The 27,250-nt window shown below is 42.6% G+C and overlaps 2 protein-coding genes across 12 annotated transcripts in view; both read left to right on the plus strand.

Annotated features, from left to right (window-relative positions):
- The first annotated feature begins 4,741 nt into the window (after positions 1-4,741).
- TCP11L2 (t-complex 11 like 2) lies at positions 4,742-20,642 on the plus strand. 11 transcript variants are annotated; one of them, XM_032106366.1, is made up of 11 exons: positions 4,742-5,081; positions 7,800-7,924; positions 9,887-10,060; positions 11,309-11,444; positions 11,682-11,802; positions 12,515-12,735; positions 13,627-13,763; positions 14,757-14,944; positions 16,291-16,472; positions 17,206-17,375; positions 17,946-20,642. In XM_032106366.1, exons 3-11 carry the CDS (start codon positions 9,925-9,927, stop codon positions 18,188-18,190), a joined length of 1,536 nt encoding a protein of 511 aa, XP_031962257.1. In that variant the 5' UTR covers positions 4,742-5,081; positions 7,800-7,924; positions 9,887-9,924; the 3' UTR covers positions 18,191-20,642. The 11 variants fall into 11 exon arrangements, with proteins under 11 accessions (XP_031962257.1, XP_031962252.1, XP_031962246.1 ...); XM_032106361.1 differs by having other exon boundaries at positions 4,744-5,183; positions 7,803-7,924; positions 17,203-17,375; XM_032106355.1 differs by having other exon boundaries at positions 4,744-5,081; positions 17,203-17,375.
- Positions 20,643-21,987: 1,345 nt separating this feature from the next.
- Positions 21,988-27,250, plus strand: part of POLR3B (RNA polymerase III subunit B) — a 75,783-nt gene continuing 70,520 nt past the window's right edge. The window contains exons 1-5 of the mRNA XM_032106706.1: positions 21,988-22,172; positions 23,660-23,692; positions 24,230-24,286; positions 24,369-24,433; positions 24,801-24,876. Of these exons, the coding sequence (XP_031962597.1) occupies positions 22,107-22,172; positions 23,660-23,692; positions 24,230-24,286; positions 24,369-24,433; positions 24,801-24,876 (297 nt within the window). The 5' untranslated portion in view covers positions 21,988-22,106. The remainder of the gene's footprint in view (positions 22,173-23,659; positions 23,693-24,229; positions 24,287-24,368; positions 24,434-24,800; positions 24,877-27,250) is intronic.

Here is a 27,250-nt window from a genome sequence, read left to right on the forward strand (position 1 = left end):
TCACCCCGTTTGTAGTGCGTGTAAAGCATTGACTTGGCATCGGGCTGGTCCCGGGGGACCCAACAGCTGCTGCCCTGGCTGGCAGGAGCGCTTCTGGCTCCAGGCAAGCCCCTGTCAGGTCACGGACGGCTTCGTCCGAGACGGAGAGACCGGGAGCTCAGCACCGAGTCTGCCCGCGGAGCCTTTCCGCTCCGAGCATGCTCCTTTGCCTCACCACGCCGACACGAGCCCGCTGCCTTCATCTTCACCACGGAGCGAGTCCCAGCACAGGACAGGAAAGGAAAGGCTGAGCAGGCCTTTCTCTGTGCCGTGGGCTCCAGCTGGAGCTTGGGGCGCTGAATGTATCTGTTCCTCTATTTGATTACAGCAATAAATTAAACTAAGTGCTGTCTTGGAAGACGTTTTCTTTTCTTGGTCTTCCCTTTGATTACTGTTTGTTCTTCTTTTACATATATATAGATTACATATAAAAATAAATTTTAGGTTGAGAATTATGTAGAAACAGTGAATCTTAAAGTTATCAGGATCACAGGCCCTGATGTCAGCCTGGCAAATACAGTTCCACCTCTGCCAAGGCTTAGGATGAACTGAACTGTTTGGTCTATACATGGTGTTCTAGTGAGTGACTACTAGAATAAGTGATCAGAGGAGAATTTATAGTGAATTGTCTCAGGCATTTTGTCAGCACAATTCCGTCAAATGCACAGACTTGAGAGGATGTTGAAGTGACTGCAGGTTATGGGCACCACAACAGAACTTATTGCTCTGACCCTAACTAGTAACAGAGAGCTTGCACGGGGTCAAGAGGTTGTCTTAAATACATCCCAGAAGTGGCTGAAGCTGGTGTGAGGGGGCTTGCACTAAAACAGGTGAGGAACCCTCAGAATCATCTGTCTTCCTCAATACCATGAAAGTAAAAATCTTCAGCAGCAAACAAAACACCCTGGGAAAGCTAAAATAGCAGTTTCCACAGTGAAGATCTAGCCACAGCCCTAGTTTTCTCACACTTTATGAGAAGGAGGTATCAGATTTCTATTTAGAAAGGGCCTAGAAAGGCTAGGATTTGTAGCAGTACCCTAAGACCCAGGATTTTAGCTCTGAAGCTGTTTACTTCAGAGTTTACTATAAGAGCTGAGCCATATGGACTTCACCAGAGAGAACAGTCAAGAGGATCATCAATGTTGAGTATCAAGGGATGTAAATCTGTTTCAGGGAGTAAGGCAGCATAGGTAACTGTCATACTATTTCTCCTTCTTTCGCTTGGTAGTGACAAGGAAAATGTTAGCAATGTACTACCTAAAGCTTTTTCTCACCATGGAAGCAATTCAAGCTATTTCTGACCAAGAGTACCATTCTACAAATAGGTTTTTTTGGTATTTGACACAGTGGGTCAAACTCTTTATTTCCTTTGTACAGAAAGACCAATTACTAGTGCTGAGGGGAGCGTGCATTAGGAATTTGCTGAGGTGGTAAAATCACTAGACATTGCAGACTGGTGTGGTTGGGGAAGCTACTGATGTACCATTTTCTCTCAGAAGTGTCAATATTCTGCTTTGCCTTTGTGTGAATTTGAAGACAAATACTTCAGTGGGGAGAAGTAGCAACCCAGTTTGCCTCTCACAAGACTTATTTTTCCTTGGAATACAGGAAACTCCACAGAAGAACAAGCTGAGAAAGCGTCCTTACACCTGCCTTGTAGTCTTTTTGTCTTGCCCTTGAGCCTATTATCAAATCTGGGCCTGATGATCTCAGTCAACCCAGAGTCTTAACATCCATCTGTTAGCTAAAGCCAGTCTGCCTGGCTCAGTTATTAGGATTAGGGAAAAATGTCTTGTGACTCCCATGTTCTCAACTTAGTTGTCTTGGGGCCTGGCATAAACTATAGCATGCCTTTCCCTTTCTCTCTCCTCCCACACTAACCATGAGTTAGCCATGTACTGGGACATTTCTGACCAGCAGGGTCAAATGCAGCTACACATCCACTCAGTAGCTGCCTTGCTGGATAAAGCAGAGCATCAGTTGTAGGCTTTACTGTCTTTCCCAGTTTTCCTGGTAACAGTAAGGAAGGTTACGAACCAACCTGCTGCAAAGACTGAGCACGAACTAGTCCTTCATTTCAGTTAACAGTGCTTCTGTAGTGAAAGGCCAAGAGTTAAAGTCGACTTGAGACACTAGTCAAAATTCCAAATGTGTACCTTTGTTGTGGTTGAACTCCATCCAGGAACTAAGCACCACACAGCTGCTCTCTCTCACCCGCCATGTCCCCAGTGGGATAAGGGAGAGAATCAGAAGGGTAAAAGTGAGAAAACTTGTGGGCTTGAGATAAAAGCAGTTTAATAATTGAAACTTGTGGTTTTGAGATAAAAGCAGTTTAATAATTGAAACAAATTAAAATAATATTAAATTGTAATAAAAATGAAAATAACAAAGAGAGGTAAATAAAACCCAAGAAAGACAAGTGATGCAAATGAAAACAATTGCTCACCAGCAACTGACTGATGGCCAGCCAGTCCCCAAGCTGTGCCCCAACACCAACCTTCCAGCAGTTTTTTTGCTGACCATGACACCATATGGTATGGAATATTCCTCAGGTCAGTGGGGTCAGCTCTCCTGGCTGTGTCCTCTCCCAACTTCTTGTGCACCTTCCTCCTGTCTGCTGAGGTGGGGTGAGAGGCAGAAAAGGCCTTGACTCAGCATAAGCACCACTCACCAGTAACTAAAGCATCCCTGTGTTATCAACAGTTTTCAGCCCAAATCCACCAGCTTTTGACATCCACCAGCTACCAGGAAAAAAGTTAACTCTATCCCAGCCAAATCCAGGACATACATGCACGTGTTATAAAAAACACAAGGACATTGATCTTCTTAATTGAGCAGAACAAATTTAAAGGCTGTACAACTATTTTTCTGGCTGACATTGGGGACATCCAGGAAATGAGAAATGAGTGGCATTTCTCAGTGGAGAAAATCTCTCCAGTAGGTAATCTACTTCAAGATCCATATAGTGGCCTATAGCTTCAGTGCCTCTGGATCGGGAAAGAATTGAAACCAAAAAGGAGGTTAAGTGCTGAGTACTGCAGTACTCAGTCTAACTTATTCTTGGCTTTTGGACCAGAATCTCAAAGCATGTCCTTGGTGCTTCAGCTATACATACAGATGTACATCTCTGATAAGGTAGATAGATAGAGCAAGCCATGCACTTAAGAATGGACTCCGAAACAGCTGGTGTGCTTGTGAGAGAAGGACACTGCTATAGCTGAAAAAAAATTGTTTTAAAGCCATCCCTTTCTGGAATCCCATCTCTTACTCCATGATTTAGGTGATATCCCTGAGATACTTTCCCCCTGAAGTCATCTTTCATATCAGTATTTAGAAGCGACTTTACTTGGTGAGGCTGAGGCACCTCTTTCCCTCCCTGTGAAAGCCAGGCCACTGAGCAGCACGGGTTTCCACAATTGACAGTCCACACAGACACAAAATGGACCCTGAGTCACTAGCCTTGGTGTTTCTGCAGGTACTCTTTGTGCAGTTTTAGCTGGTTAATAATAAAAAGCACCAGCAGCCATTACAGCAAGAATTTATGTTTTCCCCATATTTCAGATGGCATCTAAGCAAACATGGATGTAAAAATAATAATAAATAATGTCCTTGGAAGTGATAACAGTTCTGTATAAAGCAGCCCATCTGCATATCATCACAGTCTTCTCCAAAGCACTTTTGAGCCTCATTCAGACTGTGATTGCCATGTGACATGCACAAAGTGGGACAAAGAGGTACAAATAGAGTTATTTAAAACATTGTCTTCTTTATAGAAGCTATTGGATTAGGCTGTTGGACTTAATCCCATTTAACGTCTCTGAAGGCCGGGCTCAGAGCGGCAGGGCTGACAGGTGCTCTGTATCCCTGCAAGCAAGCACTTGCTCTCCAGCCGGGCACTTGGCACTTGCCTAGCCAAACTCCGTTCCCTGCTTCGAGCCCTTGATTTTGTAGCAGAGGTTAACGGGACCTACAGTGGGCTTTGGTCTACCCGAATACGACACCTCTTCTGGGTAGTTCACCACGTGTGCTAAAGGTTATCTGCAGGAAGGGGAGCTGTGTCTGCACGACCGGCAAAGCTGGCGTTAGTGAGCTCTTGTCTCAGAGATGACTGCCGGTGTTTCGCCCTCCGTGCTTCCTGGTGGCTGAGGCAGTGATGGCACGTAGCTCCTGTGACAGGAAGAGGTGATGGCCCTGACACGTACTGCTGGCCCAGTGGGTGCGTGAAGCTGCCCAGTGCATGAGCTCAATACAGCAATAAGCAAAACATTTATAATGATAGTGCTGCACTGCCCTATGCTGCGTTCCTCAGTGGGCGCTCAGGCGGCCTCCGGACACCACAGCCATGAGCGAGACGGGTGACTAAACTCGGCACGATCCCGTGGCTTCCCTGAAGCTGAGGTGGCAGGGGTGGCAGTGGGGGGCCAAGATGATGCGTGGAAGGGCGCCTCACTACCCCCATCGAGAGAGTAAGGGAACCAAGGCAGGAGCATATTTAAAGCTCCCTTTGCAGCGCAGTGCACAAAGGCGGGCACACATGACCTGAGGCGCTACCCCGTGCCCTGCGGTGCACAAGCATCTCCCACCCACTCCCCGGCTCCGCGGGGCCGGTGTTCCCGTCCCTGAGGCGGCCCGGGGGCGGGGCGGGGGCGGTGCCAGCCCGGACGGACGGGGCCCTTCCGTAAACACCACCCAGCCCGTCCCCCGGCCTACCCCCCGCACGCCGGCACGGCCCATTGCCAGCGCGGGGGAGTCCGCCGGAGCGTCTCCCCGTGTCGCCACATATTTCTCAACTCTTAGTGCTCGGTCGCGGGCAGAATGAGAAGATGTGTGCAGCTTCTACGGCGATAAGCGGAGGCTGGCCCAAGCGCCTCGGATAACTTGCTGCTGGTAGGCAGGAGAAGATGATGGCCCTCCCCCCCTCCACCGTCAGAGATGGACGTGCCCGAGGAAGACACTAGTAGTCCGGGCTGGGTCTTTAAAGCCTGGGGGGGAAATCTGTGTGCGGCCCTGGCGAGCGCTGTGCAGGACGGCGAGGGGCAGCGGTGAGTGACCGGCTGGGGACAGCAGGGCAGGGCTGCGCCGACCGGCCCGCGGTGGTGACACGCGGCGGGGTGTCCGGGCACGCACGGGCGATGAGCCGCGGGGTGAGTCCGGGTCAGCGCTGTCTCGGGGGCTGCCACCGTCCTGTGTGGTGCGGGTGACAGGGAGGTAGCGGACTGGCCCGTCAATCTGCTGCCCCGGTGGGGCACCTACTGCAGCAGGTGGGTTTCGCAGTTCCTGCGGTGGGTCCGTAGTGCTCCCCTTGCCCTGTTTCTCCTGGGCTTTTGCCATCCCTTAGTGTCCGCCGGGACGATCCGCCTCGACGGGCGCAGCCTCAGGGTCCCCCCGCTGCAGCCCCGGTCAGCAGGGTAGGGGCACCCCGACACCTCCCCGGCGAATGGGGGCCGGGGCGCTGAGGGGCGGGTGCCCGGGCTCGCCTTCTCTGGGGCTGACAGGGAACGTTCCCTTCTTGCTTCTCCCCCGGCCTCCCTCCCCCCGGGCCCGTCCTTGGAAACGGTGTTTGTTTTGGTCGGCGAGTGCCAAACTCCTGCCTTTGCTAACTGTTCAAAACATGGGGCCGGAGGAGGAGACAGGCAGCGAAACAGATGGAGGAAGAGGAGGAGCCGCCGGCTCCCCTCGGTGTCGCTCCCCCTGCGGGGGAGGGGAGCAGGCAGGGCGGCCCCGGGCTCGCTTCGGGGGCCGCAGCCCCTCGTCCCATCACCGACCTGTCCGGGCGGGGGTCACTGCCGCGGCAGCGCTGCGGGCACTCGGCCGCGTCTCACTCTGGCCGATACACTGTTTCAGCCCTCACCAAGAGAAGTGTCTGTTCAAAGGGAGCAGCCGTGCAACTAGCAAGCTAAAGGGGAGAAATGTCGACTGTAAGCTGTGAAAAATGAGGCGGGAGGAAATGCAAGTAACTCTTTAACAAAGGCTCTTTTCTGTTCTCGTGTTGTGAGTGCTGGCAGAGGTGGAGTCACTGAAAGCGAAACTCGAGACCAAATGAGATTCAGTCGGTGCCAGCTTGAAGATAGTAAGAATGTAAGCCCAGCAGAATAAACAAAGTTAAGACCTTCATAGTGGTAAAACTGGACAGAGCACTCATAAGTCTCTGTGTCCATGCACACTTCCAGGGCTGTGGAAAACCTTTCCTTGAAGATGGTATCTAAAGAAAAAAACCCAACAAACTGAAACTGTCTTACTCTCTCCTCCCCCTCAGGTGCTTCGTAAAATAACTTCTAAAGCAAATCTTCAGAAATGGAAAGTGTGTTTGTGTCTTCTAAAACTAACCTGATCTTGCAGTCTTGATAAGTTCTAAATGAAGAATTGAGTTGGGTGTTGTGGTAATCGATTAAGAGCAAGATGCCTCTAAGCATCTACAGTTTTGTATTTATTTTCTTTTTACTAAGAAGAATAACCCCCAACTGTCTAAATAGCAGAAACATGAGAATTTATTTCCTCATTGTTAAATTAGCTAGAATCTTGGGGATGGTACATTTAGAAGATACTTTTAGCTTGGTCTCCCATAGAGTTTATCCTTAAAAAACCCTACAAATAGTACTGATTGAAAGAAGGTAAATGGTGGGATGAAGCCCTCTGTGATGGTGTCCAACCTAATATAAATGTAAACGTGGGTAGTCTTTAATGAAGCAGAGTAAAGCCGGTTGTAACTCCAGGCTGACCCTTTAATAGAACAGTTTGGATATTAATCTGTGTATTAAAACAAAAGACTAATATGTAATAAGTAATGAGCAAATAAAAAAATAACAAGATGATATTGTTTATCCAAGATGGTGAGTTACAAAGAGTTCTTGCAAGGCTAAAGGGCTTTTTGAAATATTTTTATGTGGCCGTTATACTAATTTAAAGTTCTGTATGAACTTGGCCATTAGTTATTAATGGGAACTTCTGTGCTGTCTACACAAGTGTAAGGAAAATCAGCTCTTCCAGTGTATGCCATAAAGCAAGGACTAAGTGACTCGGTTGTCTACTGTAACTAATTAGAAATGCCATTTTTGGTTTGTTCTTACCTTTCATATGCTCAATGACTGTGCTTTTGCCTAAGTGTTTTAGATGGCACCTGCAGGTTCTGCTTGTATATTCATGTTTGTTTAGTTTGATGTGTTTATCTTTTAAACTTAGAATTTAGCAATAATGTTCTGAATCCGCAGAGTACACCCATGCTTGCTTCCCATTGTGTTTGAAGCATTCTACTAGGAAATGTATTTAGTGTGGCAAAAGATTGCAGTGGTTTTTTGTGTGTCATCTCCTGTTGCAACGTTGAAACTTCTTGCCTAGATGAAGCCTTCTGAAGCACTCTACTGACAGCTCTGCTGTCTGTATGTGTGCCTGTATTGTAGGAGCAGGTGTGGTCTTGATACATCAAAATGTCATGGGCGTCTTTGAAATGCAAGTATTTGTTGCCAAAAGATCCTTTGCTGGGACTAGCACTTAAGGACTCTATGTATATAGACTTTTAATTCTACCTTAACCCCTTGATCTTCTTGAAAGTCAAGATTAGGGTGGAAAATGGCGGTGCTGGCTTGCCTTCATGGCTGGTTTAGTGCTTCTCTCAGGAGCACCTTGCAAACCTGAATATTTATTAACATTATCATACCTTGAGGTAAGAGGAAGTTCATAAAATGATGTGTAAATTGTGTGAGAATATTGGGGTTTTTAATGGTCATTTACCTTCTTCCATGTTCTTAACACCTGAACCGCAGTAGTAGACACACCTTGAAGTGCTCCTACTCAGCAAGCAATTTGCAAGGCTCTGGGCCACTACACTGCTAACGACATTAGTCAAATCCTTCGATGGACCACATGCTGCAACGTTAATCTTTTGGAGGTTAGTTATTTGTATGTAAATAAAGAGGTGTTACACAAGATTAAAGCCTGGAAATACAGTGTTCTGATACTGATCAAAAAAAGTAGTTGGAGGGTAATAAAAACTTCGCGGGCTCTGTACAGTGTTACTGTGTTTAAGTGAGCAGTTCAACATGAAGAACCTCGAGTATGTTCTACAACTTGTTGGTCACAACTAGTTTCTAATCAGCATTAACTTTGAGATCTGTAACACAGATTTTAATTGAAGAAATAGTTTGTCTCTTCTCTAGCATTAACTAGTGACTCATTTCTAATTGTAACTTAAATACAATTTCCAAGCCAAAATATCTCTGCGTTTTGGGTTTTTTAGGTTCTCTTGCAACTCTGTCTTGCTTAGTCAATACTATTTTAAATATTTGCTTGTTAGAAGTTATAAAATTGCTGTTCAAATAGAGTTACGATGCTCAGGATCACAGGTAATGCTGCAAGTCTTGAATGCATGACTTCTATGGTCTAGTCAGGTGTCTGTTACTGGCTTCTCCAGTAAAGTGATAAACTGTTAGCTGTGTTCTTGCTAATATGACCAATTCTTTTCACAAAAAAACCCCAGCATAAAGTATGACATAAATAATAAGGTGCTCAAGTGCATCCTCTTTCCTCTTAGGAGAGGAGGAAGAGTAAACATACACTTAAGAAATGTTAATCATCTCAATTAACAGGGGAGTGCTCATCGGTGTAGTGGCTCATCAAGTTATAAAGGCCTATTCAGGATGAGTTGGTACCCAAAAATCAAATGCTTTGAGCTGTAACTAGGTGCCAGTGTAAAGAAATCTTCATTTTCACTACCTTTAGTCTATCCCAGGACCCCACGATATGTTGATTTACATACGTACAGACAAAGATCATCCTTTTATTGCCAAAAGTGGCTTTTTTCCAAGTTCAACAGTTGCAAAGTGTGGTATTCCCTCCCTACTGAGGTTGGTGTGGCTTAATCGTAAATGAAGTTGTATTAGTTAAATTTGCTGATGGTAACCATTGCTGGCGATGTCTCTTCATGGCCATAATCAGAGATAGCCAGCTACTTTTGGTATCTGGGCCAAATTCCTTTGGTAGTAATTGTAGCTGACTTCCAGCTTCTCATTTTAATACTATTATGCGCATATTTTTCACTTCCTGTCATGCAGTTGTTAATCATCTGTATCACACTGTGCAGCTGTCCGCGTTTTCTGCCATTGAAGATTATCTGCCTGGGAGGCAGTTTCTTTACATAGAAACACTATGAAGCACAGTACTTCTCAGTGGAGGTTGCTGTCTGTACTAAATAGAATCTTGGAGGCTCAGAGTTGCCCTTCGACTCAAACCAGAAAACCTATCCACCTTCACCCCTAGGAGGAGTAGTTTTTGGGTCTGTGCCATTGATCTGATTCTGAGCACAAACCCAGCTAAAGCAGCAGGCCAGACTGTCAGCTACACCCCGTCAGAAATGTAATATTCTGAATTACTTGCCTGTTCTGCCCCTGCAACTTCTGTGTTTGCTTCACAGTCATTACACTTGGTGCAGCCTGTTTGTGGAAGGAAACTCATTGCTAAACACCGCTGCTTGGTGAAGTTGGGTGGGGGATGGTAACATCATGAGATGCCTTTATGGATGTTGAAAACGACCAAAATTCTTGCAACAAGCAGCTTCAGGGGTTCATGTGGGTAGTCTTTCATTTTTTAAACTATAACCAATTTAGTGACTGTTTCCAACATAATCATTAAGGTATGAAACAGCTGAAGGTACAAAGCTTTCTTACAGAAAAGGTATAGTTTGTTGATAATGATATGATTCTGCATGTCAAGCCAGATCCTTTCCTTTGCTTTTCCCTTTAGGAAAGGCGACTACTTGGTCTTCATTCACAACATGATGATCAGTAGCTGACTTTTGAGAAACAAACAAAAGACGTAAGTGCTGGTTTTATGGGAATTGTGTTTGCCTTTCCAGGTCTTGTTTACTGTGTAAACAAGGTAAAGGGAATCAGAATGCCTCTCAATGATGACCAGAACAGTGACTCAGATTCTTCACGCCTCTCGGAAAGCACAGCTTCTTCCAGTGACTTGGAATATTCCAGGCAGAGCTTTAACAGTGATTCTTCAAGCAAGCCCAGCTCCCCAGCCTGTAAGCCTATTTCAGCCTTACCTGCATTGTGCATGGCCCAATAAGGCTAACTTACCTTGTTTCTCTTTGCTGTCATGGGTAGAACCTGGGATTCTGAATCTGTTTAAGAGTATTAAGAGAGATCACTCTGCTGTGAAGCAGTGCATCTCCTGTGTGTGGAACACCAGCAGCAGCTGTATCCATGGGGGTCTCCCTGTGCACTCCTTCCCTTCAGAAAGCGTAAGAAAAGTGTGTCACCATGGTCTTCCTAACCTTGACATTGGTAGCAGCTTCCCACTCAACCAGATATGCTTTTGTGCAAAGGGTGGATTTCTTCTGTTTGATCCCTGCACTTAAAAATAATTAATTCTGTAACTTACAGATTTGTAATACTATATCAAGTTACATGTAATTAATCTTGAATTCACATTTTTCTTTCATAAATATTAGAATCAAACAGAAAACACACATTTGCACAAGGAAGATAATTTGAACAATGATAAATAAAACCTTGGTTAAAATGTGGTTCGTGTGTGTCTGTAAGCATTTGCAGACCATGCATACTTCTTACATCTATGCAAATGAAGTCTTACATTAAAATAAGCTTGTTAGTGGAGCTGCAGTTGGCAGCTGGCTCTTTGTCTTTCTTTGTTACCAGTCTTCCAAATACTAAATTAAATGATAGAATTTGAGGATTTAGAAACTTCGGGAATTTGCTTTTGTTTTCCAATGTAGAGTTTGTTTTATTGTTACTACTAACTCATAGAAAAATGAATATAACTTACATTCCACAGCAGATGAAAGATCTGCTGATCATGAGTGGGGGGGTTTTCAAGTCAGTAGCTTCAGAACCTTCTCAACAGGCAATATAGCCATCATGTGCTCGGAATTATAATGGACATCTGGTATCTCTTACTGCTCATGCTTCTGGTTGGATGGCTTTGACAGAACATTTAGTAGGAAATCTGTGGAATGCAAGATCCTGTTTGAAAGGAAAAAAGATATCTTCGTTCAGATGCAGAAATACGAAAATGCTCCTCAAACTGTTTTGAGGCTTGTGTGGTATTTCCCCACAAACACACACACCCCTGATAAGCTGGGAGTTTCCTGAGTTAGTGTTTTAAGAAGATATAAAGACTTGGTAATCTTGGGTTGTTTCTTTCAGAGTACTAGAGTCCAATTAGCAAGCAGTAAATTTTCTAGGGTAGTATTTTCAATTGCACTTATCAGCTATAGATATTTGGCTTTAATTGATCTTGTTTGTTCCAGCAGCAAGCCCTCCCAAGGCTATCACATTTGATGAACTGATGGCAGCTACAAGAAATCTGTCAAACTGGACTCTAGCTCATGAAATTGCTGTAAATGCAAATTTTTGCATAAAACATGAAGACTACCCACAAAACAGGTAAGAGCCTGAATTTTGCAAAAAACAGCACTGGTGTTGGAAAGAGAGGAGAAATGAATGGAGCAGTCTAGACCGTGTTTTGGGAGCTGATGATCCAGCACCAAAGAAAGATGTGGTTGCAGGGCATAATATATGGGGAGGTGTGTTTCCCAACAAGTGATCAGTCTCATCTAAAGTGGTTGCAAGGATGAAAGCCAGTTGGGAGTCTTTTTTGTATCTAATTGACTTACCCCACAGCTTTGCAGGCACAGTGAAACAAATTGTACACAAGGCATTTTGGGATCATTTGGAATCTGAACTGAATGAAGATCCTCCAGAATATGAACATGCTATCAAGCTCTTTGAGGAAATTAGGGAGGTAATGTTCTTCCTTCTCTGTATTGTTTTGTCAGCTTAGCTCTGAGAGTCCCTTAGTTCACTGAAGGGTCTGCTTAACTTAGTTGAGCCAACACCTTCTAGTTCTTCCTTTTATAATATGAAGCCATGATTATTCAGAACTGAAAATAGATGTCTGTTTGTAGTATATTTATATTAACCAGTAATATGGCCACAAACACACAGTGGCATGTTCACTCAGCTGCATAGTGATGAGTTGAAAGTAATCTCTTTTCCCAACGTTTCACATCTCTACTAGCCTGTTTACAGAACCACAGTGTGAGCTTAGGGCATGAACAGGAGTATAAGCATGACTGCACCTGCCTACTTAGACTTCATTGTTTGATTATCGCACAGGTGAGCATACAAACCTTCAATCCTGGCACAATAGTAAGTCTTTCAGAACTTTAAGTTAGTAAATGTTTGTTTTACAGGGTAGCCTCCCTTTTGAAGGAGTCTAGTTGTTGACTTGCTTTTTGTTTTACAAATGGCTTTGAGCATTTTTGCAGAACTGTACTGGTTTGGGTTTTTTTCAAACAGTCCTTTTTTTCCCACTACCTTTGATAATGTTCAGTCTTAAAACGTCTGGTTATAATCTGTCAGCTATATACATGACAATTCACTCAAGTGTGTTTACTAAGTGGTTTGGTTTTTATTGATAACCTTTTCCTTTTTTTCCCCCCTCTCTAATTTAGATTCTTCTTTCCTTCCTGACTCCTGGAGCAAACAGGATTCACAATCAAATCTGCGAAGTTCTAGATACGGATCTTATAAGGCAGCAGGCAGAACACAATGCTGTTGATATTCCTGGGCTAGCTAACTATATCATCAACACTATGGGAAAGTTATGTGCTCCAATAAGAGACAATGATATAAAACAGTTAAAAGCAACTGACAATATTGTAGAGTTACTGAGGTTGGTATTTGAGTGTGGTTTTTAGAGAAAAAAAACTCTCCTCTGAAAGTGTATTGAGCAGTAGAAGAGGGGGAGTGGTAAAGGAAAGGAAGTCTAAAATTGTGTCAGTTTGCATAACACCTGTTCCCAAACTATAGGAAACCTTACTGAAGCATTAAAGGGAGAGAGCTCTGACACACTGGCCAGATTGTGTATCTTTGTAATGAAATGGGTAGGATACCTAGATGGAACCAGGCAGCTCTGAATATCTAAGACAACAACTTTTGCAACAATCTGTTTCAGAAACCTTTTTCTGTCTTGTTCACTCTTACAAAGTGTAAGCAGCAGACTTGTACTGTTCCCTCTTGAATAGTTAATTGCATGCTTCTTCTGGAAGGCCAAACTTTGGATTTAAAAGCACTTTAGTTAAGATCTTATTACTTGAACTTGAGCAAAACATCTGCACAACAGGGCAGAAAACAGTGCTCCTTAGGTACACTGAAGTATTAATAGTAAATGGTAGTTGTTCTACTGTTCGTTCATACGCAGGGATCAAAGCAACTAGGTCAGAAGGATTGTTTCTCTTAATGCAATCAGTGACCAAAAAGTTAAAATCTGTTCATTTAGGCTGAAATGTACCGATTCATGTAGTTCGTGAAAAATTTACTGTTACAGGGCTGTAGCATTTAGTGATGCTACCTTAGTCCTGTTCTTCCTAACTTAGACCAAGCCTTATAAACACCTTCAAGAATTCCAGATGATAGGTAACATATCTGTTACTCTGAGATACCAGTGAAGGAGTTCACTTCTCCCAGAATTGAAATTAAAGTGATAATGTACATGTACTTCACATGTGCTGGTGAAAATCAATAGAATAAATTAAACTGGAAAATTTTAAATTTCTCTTTTCAGACAAATATTCCATGTTTTGGACCTGATGAAAGTGGATATGGCAAATTACACAATTAAAAGCCTTAGACCATACCTCTGGCATAACTTGGTGGACTACGAAAGAACAAAATTCCAGGAAATTCTTGAAGAAACACCAGGTATGTACCATGCTATTTTTAATTTAAACTTCTCTTTTAAAAAAGGCTATTTAAATGTGTGCTTTGAAAAATCTGTAAGTTGCAGTTAACTTAGAGGAAAACTTCAATTTCTTGTCTGTATCTAAAGAATGGAAAAGTTTTTTGACAAGCAGGCTATCACTGGATGATTGCTTAACTTGCTGTCTAGTTTGTCTGTCTGGGGCATTTTCAGACAAACTTACATTTACCAAATTGGTTGGTGTCTGAAAGACAAACAAGTGGTGACTCTTGCTGTCTGGATGCAGAAGCCCTACGTAAGATGAGACTTTTCTCTCTTGTGTGTGCAACAGTTCTGTTGTTAGTGTGAAGTAAACATGTAAAAACAGTTAGTGTGCCTGAAAGGTAGAAGTGGTAAGATCAATGTTTTAATAAACAAAAGGCAGGCTCTGAAAAAAATTTCTTAGATGGCGCAAAGTCAACTTGATGCACTATTACAGATTTTTGTTTAATGTGGTTAAACAGTCTTCAGAAATACATCCTCCAAAAAGAATAAGTAAGCTTGCTAACATCTAGAGCAGGGGCTTCTAAAATGGGAGCCCTGAACCACTGATGGGGCCTGGGTGTTCATATATGGAGCCTGAGAAAACCTCTACTACAACAAATCAAATGTTTTAATCTTCCTTCACCTCTACTTTTCAGTCTTATGCCCCAGCTGATGAGTGGCCTCTCTGAAAAAGGGAAAACAATTCTTTGGGAACTCAAACTTTGAGGCTTTTATTACCTAAAAGTCTTGTCTGAAGTCTAACAATTTGTGGCTGGGTTTGTACAAACTAGGTAGAATTTCAAGGTGATCAGTGGAAGAAAGTGGGTGAGGGAATTAAAGTGTCAGACTCAGTTGTCCATTATGTTAAAGTCTTCAGAGGTTGAATTCTCTTAGGTATACAACCTTTTTCTCAAGGTAGTGCTTATTTTGATGAAGGCATGCAGTAAATCTGTGCTATTTGCAATGCTTAGGTGCCCTGAATCTCACAACAGAATGGATAAAGGAATCGATAGAAGATGAATTGTCATCTGTTTCTGATGAGTCTTCATCATCCCCTGGTGCTGATAGTAGTTCGAAACCAATTATTAGTCCTACACTGGTGCTAAACAATGGCTACTTGAAACTGTTACAATGGGATTATTGCAAAACAATTCCAGAGGTAAGAAGTTACATTTTGGTGTCTTCAGATTACCAGCTATATGAAATCATTGGTGTGATATACTAATCCTGCTATTGATGACAGTAAGTGAATATTCTCTTGCACTCCATAAATTACTGCACAGTAAATTTGAAATTTGGAGATTATATTCTAGTCCAGCTTCTGAAATTCGAGATGGGCAAGTCAACAACCAGAAAAGAACAAGGTAAAGGTTGTTTTCCCTCTTTCCAATCATAGCTCACCAGCTCCACCCTAAGAGCAGCCTTGGCTGTGGTCAAAGGCTGGGCCTTGTACTGACAGTACTTGGCTTTCTGTATCTTTAAAAGAACTGATTGTAGCATCCTGTTTCCCTAACAGCAGCAGGAATTGGTGGGATCACTCTTTAGAACAGAATCAGTAAAAGCTTGAAGGCCTCTAAAGTAGGTATTTAGCCTTTCTCTGTGCATGTAAACTATTCCTTCAAGAATCAGCGTTCAGTTTTTCCCTCCACCTCCTGATTACCGACCTCTGCAACTTTCCATAAAGCCACTGTGAAATTTGCCATCGGTCAGGGCTAAAATTTGCATTTCCAGGGAGGGCCTTAGCTACACATAGGGTGGCCTGGCAGAGAATTTGCTAAATACATGGGGATGGCTCTTGGTATTCTCAGTCAGTGGACAGAAGGGAAACCACTTTCTTAGCTTTCTGCGAACAGTTTTGAATAAGAACCAGGCACAGGTATCCTCTGGTGGATCTAGTACTATGAAATTGTTGGATGTTAATGCCGCTGTGCTGCTCAGGATGAACTCTTTCTAACCTAAAATTAACTCCAGCTACATTTTGCTGTGGGAGTTACTTATGTTCTTGGTATGATCAGCTGGCTTTTTGCCTGGAGTGGGTTATGTATCACTTGCAGAACCTGCTCTGTTGGTTGAACTGGTGGTTGTCAAACACAATTGTTCATCATTATCCATCAGTTACAAATCTTGGAATTTTCTCAAAAGACAGCCAAATCCAGAAGACTATTCTGTCTGTAATCTGGTCATTACAATGTTCTCTGGGTCCTCTGAGCATTCCATGTCATGGGCTGAATTGTTGGTTGCAGATTTGTCAGCAGTGATAAGGAGTGAGATGCAATGTCCTCAGTTTCCTCATTGCTTTCCTTCCCACCACAGGCTTACTTCTGTAACTTGTACCGTAATGCCACTTGATGCTATACATATTTAGGGTATTTCAGTTGCTGTCTGTTCTGGCTTTGTGTATTTGTGATTACAAATAGTAATGCTTCATAACTATATCCTAGACCTGTCCTTTTCCTGTATCTCTCCTTCCTTATTCCTAAACTAGTATTATTGTTTCAATTCTAGACTCTAATAACAGATGAAGTTCGTCTTCAGGAGTTGAGAGAAAAGCTCAATCAATTAAAAATCATAGCTTGTGTTTCTCTCATAACAAACAACATGGTGGGTGCAGCAATTGTAGATTTGCCTGATTTTGCTGACCATCTGAAAAGGATCTCCCTTCCTCTTCTTGAAGGCATGAACAAGAAGTAAGGCCTTTTTTTTTACTTTTTTTTTTACCCTTATTTTTCTTGAGAGGAAACAGTTGGAAGCAATTCTAGTGTCATAGCCAGTGCTTGTTACTAATAGGAAGATACCAAATTTTAATCTATATATTCCCTTTATAATACAAGGCCACTATATGTTAGACATGTGTTTTCAAAGCTAGATTTTAATAAAATCTCATCTCAATATCAGTGTGCAGATTTTGGAGCCTACCAGTAAACTTCATTCATACACTCCAGTGCTGGAAAGACTGTGACAATACATTCACTAAATTATCTTGCCAGTTGCTTCAAACTTGTTGTAGGTAGTTCCAAGTTACTTGGCTGCCTATTTCTTTGGCTGCTTGTACTACAAGCAAGTCTGATGTATGTGACTCTCTTTTAAAAGAGTTTTCCACTCTGCTTTTTCTTGTGAAATGCTATGCACGTGGCCCAGGAAAACACCTAGGCACAAGGATAAAGTGAACTGGTGTCACTGCTGCACACTTGAAATTACTTTTCCCATTTGAATCACAATTAGGTCCTTCTTTTACCTTCCACATAGAGATTTTCTTGTATCTGTAGATTTACATAAATCTGCAGCAAAAGATGAAAACTTCAAAATTCTCTCATTGCAGAGACCAGGTTGAAAATAAAAGGGAAAGGAGACAAGTGAGAGACTTTACAAGCTATGCTACAGAAACTGCAGAATTTAATGCTTTTTTGTTTCTTCCAGAAGTTTTGATTTGAAGGAGGCTCTGAATGCTATTGGTATCCAGATTTGCAGCACAGTGAACAAGTCTCTAAGTGAAAGAGGTCTTCCCACTCTTAGTGAAGAAATGCAGAGTAATTTAATGGGTCAAATCGCTCATATTGTTGAGAAGAATAATCCTGTCTGTTCTTTGATTGGTTAGTAAGATACTACATAATTGTCATATTGTATGTGTCTATTTATAAATTTACTTCTAGCAAGCTTAATAGGCTGTCTGATTATCTTCTAAAAGCATGCTCTAACTGCAGTAAAATACTGGCTCAACTAAACCTAAGGAAATGTTGTTTACTTAGAGCGTGGTTAGTCACAGCTAGAAATAATTCTAAAAGTGCCTGTAGAGACAAGCCTAGGCAGCCTACTATTTTGCAGAAGAATTTAGAAAAATGAGTGCTATTCAGTCTCCTTTGTGTCTGTTCTGGGTTTAAACCTAGTGGGGTTTGTTTGGTTTTGTTTTTTTTTTTTACTTTGAGTCTACTTCATATTAGTAAATGTAACTTGTTGCAGTGGGTTTATGCTGTGTCCACCTTGCAGTAGCCAAATTTAAGACGCTTATAGTATTGTTTGCCATCCCAACACAATCTTGGGAAAGAGCTACTGCTTACATTTTTGGATTTTTTGCTGTGCTGATGTGCAGGGTGCTTACAAAGTGACTATGGCTTCATCTTGGGTTTACATTTGTTCTGAGCATGCTTTATACTCCATTTCAGACAAACGAATCCAGCTCTTCATGAGAAGCTTGCTTGCTCTTCCCAGTTCTCAGAAGTGTATGCCTACTATGCCAGGAGGCCTTTCTGTGATTCAGACAGAGATGGAGTTGCTTGGATCTCAGTATGCAAGCATTGTAAACTTCAATAAAAAAGTGTATGGGCCATTCTATGCAAACATACTTAGAAAACTGCTTTTTCCTGAGGCAGCAGTGGAGAAAACAGAAGCAGAAACATCTAGCAATTAAAAAATGTACCCTTTTTTTAATCTTCCAAGACAGTGGGGAAGTCATGTCACTAAGAACAGCCTACTCCAGTGACTGTTGATGGAAAAAGGTCTTGTAAAATCTATACAGATTTGTTTCTGAAATTCACTGTAAAGAAATTAATGTGAAGGTCATCTATATGTATTTTAATAGAAAAATATTTGTCTAATGGATTGTCACATGTAATAGCCAGCAAATTATTAATTTCAATAGCAAACATTTATTACGACTTGCAGTGGCAAAGAGCTGGCAATGTACTTACTGTTTTGCCACCATCAAAACAATGTTATTTTTCAACTCAAATATATTTACATATAGCAATGCATATTACAAAATGACAAAGCAACTGTAGATAAAATGCACTATGCTTAACATTGTATTTTTGTAGAGTAACATCCCAGACAACAATTACGTTTCTGAAAATACTTTGAAGAAAAAAGTATAGCATAACTGCTTTAGTAACCAAACCCAGGTTCATCCTAGGCCAAGTTCGGGTACTCCTGCAATTACTGGAGCCAGAACTTTGCCTCTGTTACATTAAGGAATGCCAGTGTTATAAGCTGTTTGCAGGATAGCAGTTACAGAAGCAGCATTCACCACTTCAAGTAGGAATCATTCAGAACTTCTCAACTGTAATTGAGATTAACAATAAACACCTGAGAAACATGATGTTTGGGGGGGGTGGTGGAGTAAATTTCTGTATATAATGTTTATAAACATTTTGTTTATTCAGTGGAGGTCATACAGATCTTTAATACGTGTATGTACTGATCTTTGATCTTAATGGGTGGGTGCTAAGTATTTTTAAGTTAGGTCTTTCTAACCTTTATTCCCAAAAGCACTTAAGACTGACCTTACAGTGTACCACAGAACAAGTACCCCTTTCATGCCCTCATCCAACAGAATGTAAGGTTTTCACAAGATATTCTTAGGCCTGAAAGCAAGAACCCAAGCAATTAGTTGGTTTTGAAAATGTGATTAGATTTCACTTTTTCATGGAGTCTGTGAGAAATGCTCCTGTTTTCCTCAAATTCCTTTGGACTGGGCCCCAATACTTAGTCCCCATTTAAGGCATTGGGAATCTTGCATACAGAAAATGAATAGGATTGAAATTGAGAAATGTGGAAGTGAACTTCTTTAAGTTTACACAGGCTTTATTTTGCATATTTCAGATTACTGGGATTACATAGTGCTGGAATACATATTATAGACATGTTCTTGTCTATGAAATTGAATAATTTACTTGAAAGTGATATTTTAATATATTACCATATAATACTCCTTTTAAGATGTCATATATAGAAAATCTCAGTGTGGTACAAGTTAGAGCTTGTTTTTAATATTTTATATTACAATCTATTTTTTATGAAGAGACAAAAATAACCTGTAAAAGCTTAATGTGTCACACAAATTCTTTATGTACATTACTGTGTCTATCATAAAGGTCTAAAAAAAACCTGGGCATTATTAGCACTGTGGTTTTGTAGTCCATTTCTACAGGATTCTATACCGTTTATAGTAAGGGAAATGACTTCTATTCAGTTGTTCTTCAGTGTCCAAGGACTTTGGTCACATGTACATGTTAAGGAAAACTCTCTTCAAAATGCCTTTTTAGAGAAATTTCTCTAGTGCACTTCTGTTCTATCCCTTGTAAAAACATTGCACAAAATCAAGATGAACACATACTATAAAGGGAACTGTTTCCTGGAAAACCTGAGAGAAAGGAACTCTTAGACTATAATAACTGTGCCACTAGCTAAGCCAGGCTTGCTCAGATGAATATGGAATTTTGGTAGGCAGTCCTAAATCATTAAGAGAATGCATTTCAAAAGCAGGTGGGGGAATGAATCTTAGTGATTTGCTACATCATTAGAAATACCTACATGATTTTGAGCTTCAGGCAAAAGAGGATTTTATGAACATTTGAAGGTGATTGCTAACATGATTATGAACTTTTTATTGTAATATCTTATATACATTCTATTGTACAAATAAATACCAAACTACAGCTTTTTAATTAACTGGGGAAACTGTCATACTAGTTTTTACCAGTAAATACTCAGAAGATAGCATTTATTGGGGGCATTGGTGATTAAGGTGACTTGGAAAGGGCATTTTATAGCATGGCCTGTGTTTCAACTGATTGTTTAATGTGTTTTAATTTAATGTTTCAAACATGGACATTGTATCTGTTTAATGTCATGTGTTGCATGCTGTTCATGCTGCTGTGGCTGAAATGCACTTGCCTCTACTCTGAAGTTGTCCTTGTGAAACAAGATGCTATTCTGTAGCAGCTTTGTTAAAAAACAAATATTTGAGGGTTTGTATACATTAAATCTTGTTTGTGATACCCTCAGTAGTGAAAAGTCATCTATACAAACTTTATTAAATGGAATGGACTGTTAAATGCCAAAGATAAATGATTCCACTAATACTCTATTGTGACTGTTTTTCTGTTACTTCTCATCAGCAGCTCCGCTGTAGTAATTTTAACCCAGCTGTACAAATAATATTAAAAACATTTGCTTGCTCAAATCTGACTACTTGGAAGAAGGATGTATTGGGTTTGCATGGCAGAGTTGGGAGGGAACAGGCTACAGCAGTGGCTTCTGTGAGCAGCTGCTCCAAGCTTTCCCCCGTGTCCGACAGAGGACTTGCTTGGATTAAACATGGATTGCCACGTATTGAAAAAAATCTCCACTGACTCTGCTCTTCAGGACGGAAACCAAATGGAAGTAGTCTGAAAATGTTACTCCACTTTAAGGTAGGGGCCTTAGTGGCCGGGGTGGGTGGAGCCCAGACCCAACCCCGTGAATGTTACTCATATGGAAACAGCCGCAGCAGACGTGTGTGGGTCTGTTTTCACACTCTGCTTTTAAAACTTACCAATTATTACTATATACACATATGTATCTACATATATATCTCCAAAAACTTACTGCTACAGGAATCTGCAAAGATTACAAGTGCTTATTGTTTCATTTTGAACTGGGACAGATGAGTAGCTCCCTATTTGACTGGGATTTTGGTGTCTCTATAGCACCGACCCTTGTAAAGGAAAACAAATAAATTTGTAGGTGATTCAGTTACAGCATCCAAGATCAGAAGGCGGCATTAATAATAAACATGCTAAAAGCTTATGCCCCAAGTTGCTTTACACGCTAAAACTGCAGGGAAGCCTTTTAAAGCCCAACTGCTCCGTGTCTCTGCCGCCTCCTGGCCCCCCGGCTGCCCCGGCGAGGGGGGCGGTGACCGGCTCGGGGATTTAGGGGAACACCCGGGCGCTGCCAGGTCCGCAGTGCCCCGGGAGGGGCGGGCTGCAGGGCCCCGGGAGGGGCCGGGCACCGGGAGGGGCGGGCTGCAGGGCCGCGGGAGGGGCCGGGCTCCGGGAGGGGCGGGCTGCAGGGCACCGGGAGGGGCCGGGCTCCGGGAGGGGCGGGCTGCAGGGCACCGGGAGGGGCCGGGCTCCGGGAGGGGCGGGCTGCAGGGCCGCGGGAGGGGCCGGGCACCGGGAGGGGCGGGCTGCAGGGCCGCGGGAGGGGCCGGGCACCGGGAGGGGCGGGCTGCAGGGCCGCGGGAGGGGCCGGGCTCCGGGAGGGGCGGGCTGCAGTGCCCCGGGAGGGGCCGGGCACCGGGAGGGGCGGGCTGCAGGGCCGCGGGAGGGGCCGGGCACCGGGAGGGGCGGGCTGCAGGGCACCGGGAGGGGCCGGGCACCGGGAGGGGCGGGCTGCAGGGCACCGGGAGGGGCCGGGCACCGGGAGGGGCGGGTTGCAGGGCCTGGCCGTCCTCAGCGCTCGGCTCTCGCGGGCTGCGCGGGGCCGGAACCTTCGTGCGCCGCGCCGGTGCGCGGGGGGACGCGCTGGGCTGCAGCGCCGCGGTGCGCGGGGGCCGGGCGGCGATGGAGGCGCTGGGTCTCGGCGCGCTGACCCCGGAGCAGGCGGCGGCCCCGGTCAACACGGTGGAGGTCAGCGGGGCCGCGGGGCCAGCAGCCGGGCGCGCCTCGGGCTCTCCCGGAGCGCGGCTGGGGTGGGCTGGGCTGGGGTGGAAGGAGTCTCCTGCCCGCGCACACGTGGAGTTCCCCCCTGCCCGTGGTGCGCCTCTCGGGGGGTGTGTGTTTGTGGGGGCGGGGGTTTGTCTGGTCCGAGCTGCCCCTGAGCAGCCCGTGATGAACCCGGGCTCGGCCTCCTGAGGTGCCGTCCCGTTCCCGGGATGTGAAGGCCTGTGTCCGGCGTACAGAGTCAGAATGGTCTGGGGTGGAAGGGACCTTACAGCTCATGTCTTTCCAACCCCTCTGCCGTGGCAGGGACACCTCCCGCTACACCAAGTTGCCCAATGCCCCATCCAGCCTGGCCTTGAAATATTTACGTAAGATTAAAATCATTAGTCTCATCCCTAGGTCATCAGTTTAACTGCATTGCTGTTTAACAGATTAAACGCCCTTTTTTAGACATAACATTTAAATCATAAAAACCTGAAATCAAGTGCTCTTCAGCTTCCCAGACTGTAAACACGACTGCATATAAACCACAGGGAACCAGTAGTAAAAGCTACACCGTACTGCATGTGTGTCTTCTTACTGTATTGGCTTTGTCATTATTAGATGTTAAATTGGGATCACAGGCAAGATTAGTAGATTAACAACAGCAGTGAAGGTTGAAAACCAAGAGGACTCTCAACATTGCTGTGGATATAAGAAAACTAACAACTTTTTACAGGGTTTTTTGGTTATTCGTTTTGTAGTATTTTTAAGTGGTAGTAGATGGAGAAGCATATGAGAACTGGGGACACTCATCCTCAGTAAGAGGATTTTGTCTCTAGCCAAAGATACATGCAAGCTTTTGCACTGCCATGGTAGAAGAAAGTGGGGCTGATGTAAGGAGGTGTTCCCTGTGATCACTGAAGATTAGAAATAGGGGAGAAATTGTAGGAACCTTGATATACTTAGCACTTGTCAGTACTTTTGCTAAATCTTTGTAGGATTTAGGGTCCTAGTAAGTGTTACAGAGACTTGTATCTACAAGTGTTGCTTCCAAGACTGAGCTTCTTTCATGTGTTTTGTAAAGTGCAAGTTGTAGGAAATCTTCCCTTTCTAGGAATATAATTTACAGTGTTAACAGAACAAAACCAAAAAAGTTGATCTTAAATGAGGACATGGTGTTAAGGAACTTTCTAAGAAAAATATATTTTCATGTAAGTTGGTCTTAGGAAAGGCGGTGTGCCATTGCATCCTGAATAAATACTGCACATAGGGTTTACTAAGATGATCCAGGTCATTTTTATCCATCTCTGTTGGCTTTAGACAATATTCATTTTTTTTTCTAAATGGATCTGATTTTAAACTATATTACTGTTTAAAAAACAACAATAATAAAAGATGCAGACAAAAAAGCTCAAACATCTTAGATGTTTGTTTATCCTTGGAAAGATATTTCAGACTGTTTTTGTTTTCAGGAAAAATGGAGACTTCTTCCAGCATTTCTGAAGGTTAGTGCTACACACTCCTTTCATGGTGTGAATACTTAATCTCCTTTCTAACTTTACATTCCTTTCTTCTAGCTTTTACTGATATCTGTACTGATACTGTTTCCCAGAATATCTGTCCTCACTTTTCTGTGGAGTTTGCCTTTCTTTTAGTTCTCTGCAGTTATCAATAGACTAATTCCATAGATTGTTTTCTTGATTAATTTACAGATTATTTTGTGGAGACATCCTCCTAGAGGTTTGCATTTTTGTATGGTTGTTCTCAATCCATGCTGTATATATGTAATGTTTCCAGATTATTTTCCTGTTTTACTGGCACTCGGAGACCCTACCCATGCTCTTTATATGACAGCTCTAGTGTGAACTTGGAAATGTAGTGTAGAGCCAAAGTGATTGTCCAGCCACTTCCCAGAAGTTGTCAACTGAAAGAATTAACACAGTTATCCAAAAGTAGTTATAAATGCTTACATCCTAATTTCTGCCTTGTGTGATTAATGTTATTGAAGCTGATTTTATTTGCTGCATGTGTGTGTTTTTCAGGTGAAAGGGCTGGTGAAGCAGCACATAGACTCATTCAACTATTTCATCAATGTTGAGGTAGGCTCTGTTGGGGGAAGGAGGGTGGCTCTTAGTACTCAGAAAAGGCACGTGGCTCCATTTTGTTATTTTTCTCCTCCAGATAAAGAAAATCATGAAGGCCAATGAAAAAGTTACAAGTGATGCCGACCCAATGTGGTACCTGAAGTAAGCATGAGATGATTTCCACATCAGTAGCTGCATGAGTACTATCTCATGGGTTTGTTATCAGCTATAAATTGTTTATAGGCACTTGTGTAGGTATAAATCAGGAGGATATTTTCTATTACTTATCTCTTACTTTATGTAATGAAAGATGGGAAGATTTAAAGGTTAATTCCACATGCAGGCTAAATTTTAACTAATTAGACCACAACTCAACTACAATGAGTTACTTTGGGAAGAATCATTGCTTGTTATTAATCAGCTTGTGTTCATCAAAGTAACTTCATTTTTCAGTGTATGTAAAATTTTGCTTCCTTCAGGTTGCCTGAAAAATATTTGCCTCATTGCTTATTTTGAAACTGTATTACAGGTACCTCAATATCTATGTGGGTACTCCAGATGTGGAAGAAAGCTTCAATGTGACACGACCTGTATCACCTCATGAGGTATTGATGTTTGCATCTGTCCTGTTTGGTTTTTTATCTTGGGAATGTCTTGGATAATAGCTGCATGTAATTTTGAGTACCTGCATGTTACATTAGGTAGTGCAGTGCATTCCACCATCGCTGTAAAAAGAAGCCTCAGAGATTGAAACATCATGGAATAAAGCTTTTTAATTTTATTTTAAATTGGGGTTTTTTTTTCAGTATTCAGTGCTTCGTGTTAGCTGAATTTGAGTGGGTTTCCATGAAAGTAGTGAAAAGTACTTCTCTTGCTTAATCTTGTGGCTCTCCTTATGACAGAGCTGAAGTCCTCATGCCATAATGTAGGGTGCTTCGATATTTTTATTAACTTCTTTTTAATATTAGCTTTGCTGCTGTCTGCACCATAGGTCACTTCAGTCTCTGTTTCCCTTCCAGTTTTCTTTGGGAATGTATATCTGATTTTTTGCTTGTATTTTTAAAGTCTGGTTCAGAAAGCAAACATGGAAACTTTAAGCAGAAACGAATGGAAATTGTTAAAATTACAAGAAGCTGCAGAAGAACATTAGCCTTATGGGGAGTATATTTAATTTCATTGCAGTACTGTAGGCATGTAGGTTAACAAATGGACTGTGTACTTCTGGAATAAAGATGTATGTTGGAGGACAGATGCTGCTGTGGTTGAAATCAGAACGGCTCATTGGTTTTGACCAACAGGGTATCAGGTAGCTTCTGTATGTATGAGAAAGCCATAAACTAACATAACCTTTGAACTTTTTAGGATGCTTTCATGTACCTAGAGCCATTCAATTCTCTTCAAAGTGCTCAGGAACACAGTATTTCTCTCCTGCTACTGTGCTTTGAGATTTATACCACTGCGACAGAGGTAGTGACCACCTCTTTTTGGCCTCTGAAGGGGGAACTGAGCTTGGAACTTGCACTCATTTACCTGCATACAGCCTGTTGTCAACGTCATAACAGTTCACGTATCAGATGCTTTTTTCCTTGCTATATCCACTTAATACTTGAAGTTGAAATGTCTTTTTTGTCATCTCATCATGAGATACATTGTGTGCTTTGGAGGAATTCTGTAAGAACCGGCTGTCCAGTGGCTGCCACTTGGGCATAGCCACTTTCTGTTTCCAGTGACCTGACTCAAATCTCATTTGGTTTGATGGAAAGCTTTGAAATAAAGCCATTAATTCAGCCAGATGTCATATGTGATAGTTGCTGCATCTCACAAATGTGTAGCTAACGTTAAATCAGTAGATGTGAATGTGCACAAAATGCAACAGGAAAGATTTCTTTCATATGAATGAAACTGCATGCAAAAAGTTGTTTGTGGCCAACAACTCATATTCCAGAATTCAGGTATTAAAATGCCTCCTTACTTTATAGCTGAAGTGACTGTATATGCAGAGGAAGGCAACATAAATGCTTCTCTTTATTTTCAGTGTGCTGTACACACATGGAGGCCACAGTTATTTTCTTAAATAGGATGCTGCTCAGGTCAAGCCAGGGTGCAGTTGGAAAAAAGAAAAGGATTGGATAGTTAGGAGTCTGCCATTATATTTCTCTGTTGAAGGCTTTAAAATTCCTTCCCAAAACCACCTAAAATGATCAGATTTTTATAAGGGTCTGAGTATATATCAAGTCATGCCTGTCTTTTACCTTCAGGTGTCTATAGTTAGAAGTTACCTCAAGGAAGGTGATGCAAAAATACACATGCTGGAATATTACACTGTAATTTGTATTTTATATCTGTGTCTTGTGTTAAAAAAGCACACACAGAGAATCCCAAGGCCTTTTTTTCCCAGGTAGTACTAAAGAGGCTGTCTAACTCTCTTTCTCCTCCAGTCCTTACAGGAGTTTCCTGAACTGTTCATACAGATGAATTTAAAGTAATTAGAATGTGGAAATATTCTCAGTTACTTTTAAATTGGATGTAGTTGCTGGGAGCAGAATGGCACCTAGTTTTCTGCATGGCACAGCTTGAAAGCTGCTGGTGCACATCAGTATTTTATTGCTAGAGAAGTGCTTTACTTTGTAATGTGGAGAGGAGGAACATCCAGTTTGTGATGATTCTTGAGCTGTATTTTTCTATACAGTTGCATCTTCAATGCGCAGCACAATCTTAATTGCCTTTTATTAGTACATAATCAGTACACTGAAAGACTTCAGAACCATAAATGTGCAAGTCTGAATACTGTTAAACCTGTAATCCTGGAGCTGAAAGGTAAGGCATGCTCAGTGAGGTCACGAATGACCCGCTGTGAGTTGTTCTGTTGTGTTCAGCAAATGCAGTAAGGCCTGTCTTGCATGAAGATACACAACACCTTAAGGGCTGGCAACCTCTTACAGTGAGGCTGGGGAGAGCAGATCAGAAAGGTTGGATTAG

The sequence above is a fragment of the Corvus moneduloides genome, chromosome 4, assembly GCF_009650955.1.
Source record: "Corvus moneduloides isolate bCorMon1 chromosome 4, bCorMon1.pri, whole genome shotgun sequence".
Classification (NCBI taxonomy): domain Eukaryota; kingdom Metazoa; phylum Chordata; class Aves; order Passeriformes; family Corvidae; genus Corvus; species Corvus moneduloides.

Excerpts from the sequence above, each read along its gene's own strand:
- TCP11L2 (XM_032106361.1), top strand. The coding sequence starts at position 9,925 with ATGCCTCTCAATGATGACCAGAACAGTGACTCAGATTCTTCACGCCTC. Across the intron at positions 12,736-13,626 it reads AATATTGTAGAGTTACTGAG|ACAAATATTCCATGTTTTGG; the intron begins GTTGGTATTTGA and ends TTCTCTTTTCAG. Across the intron at positions 13,764-14,756 it reads AATTCTTGAAGAAACACCAG|GTGCCCTGAATCTCACAACA; the intron begins GTATGTACCATG and ends TGCAATGCTTAG.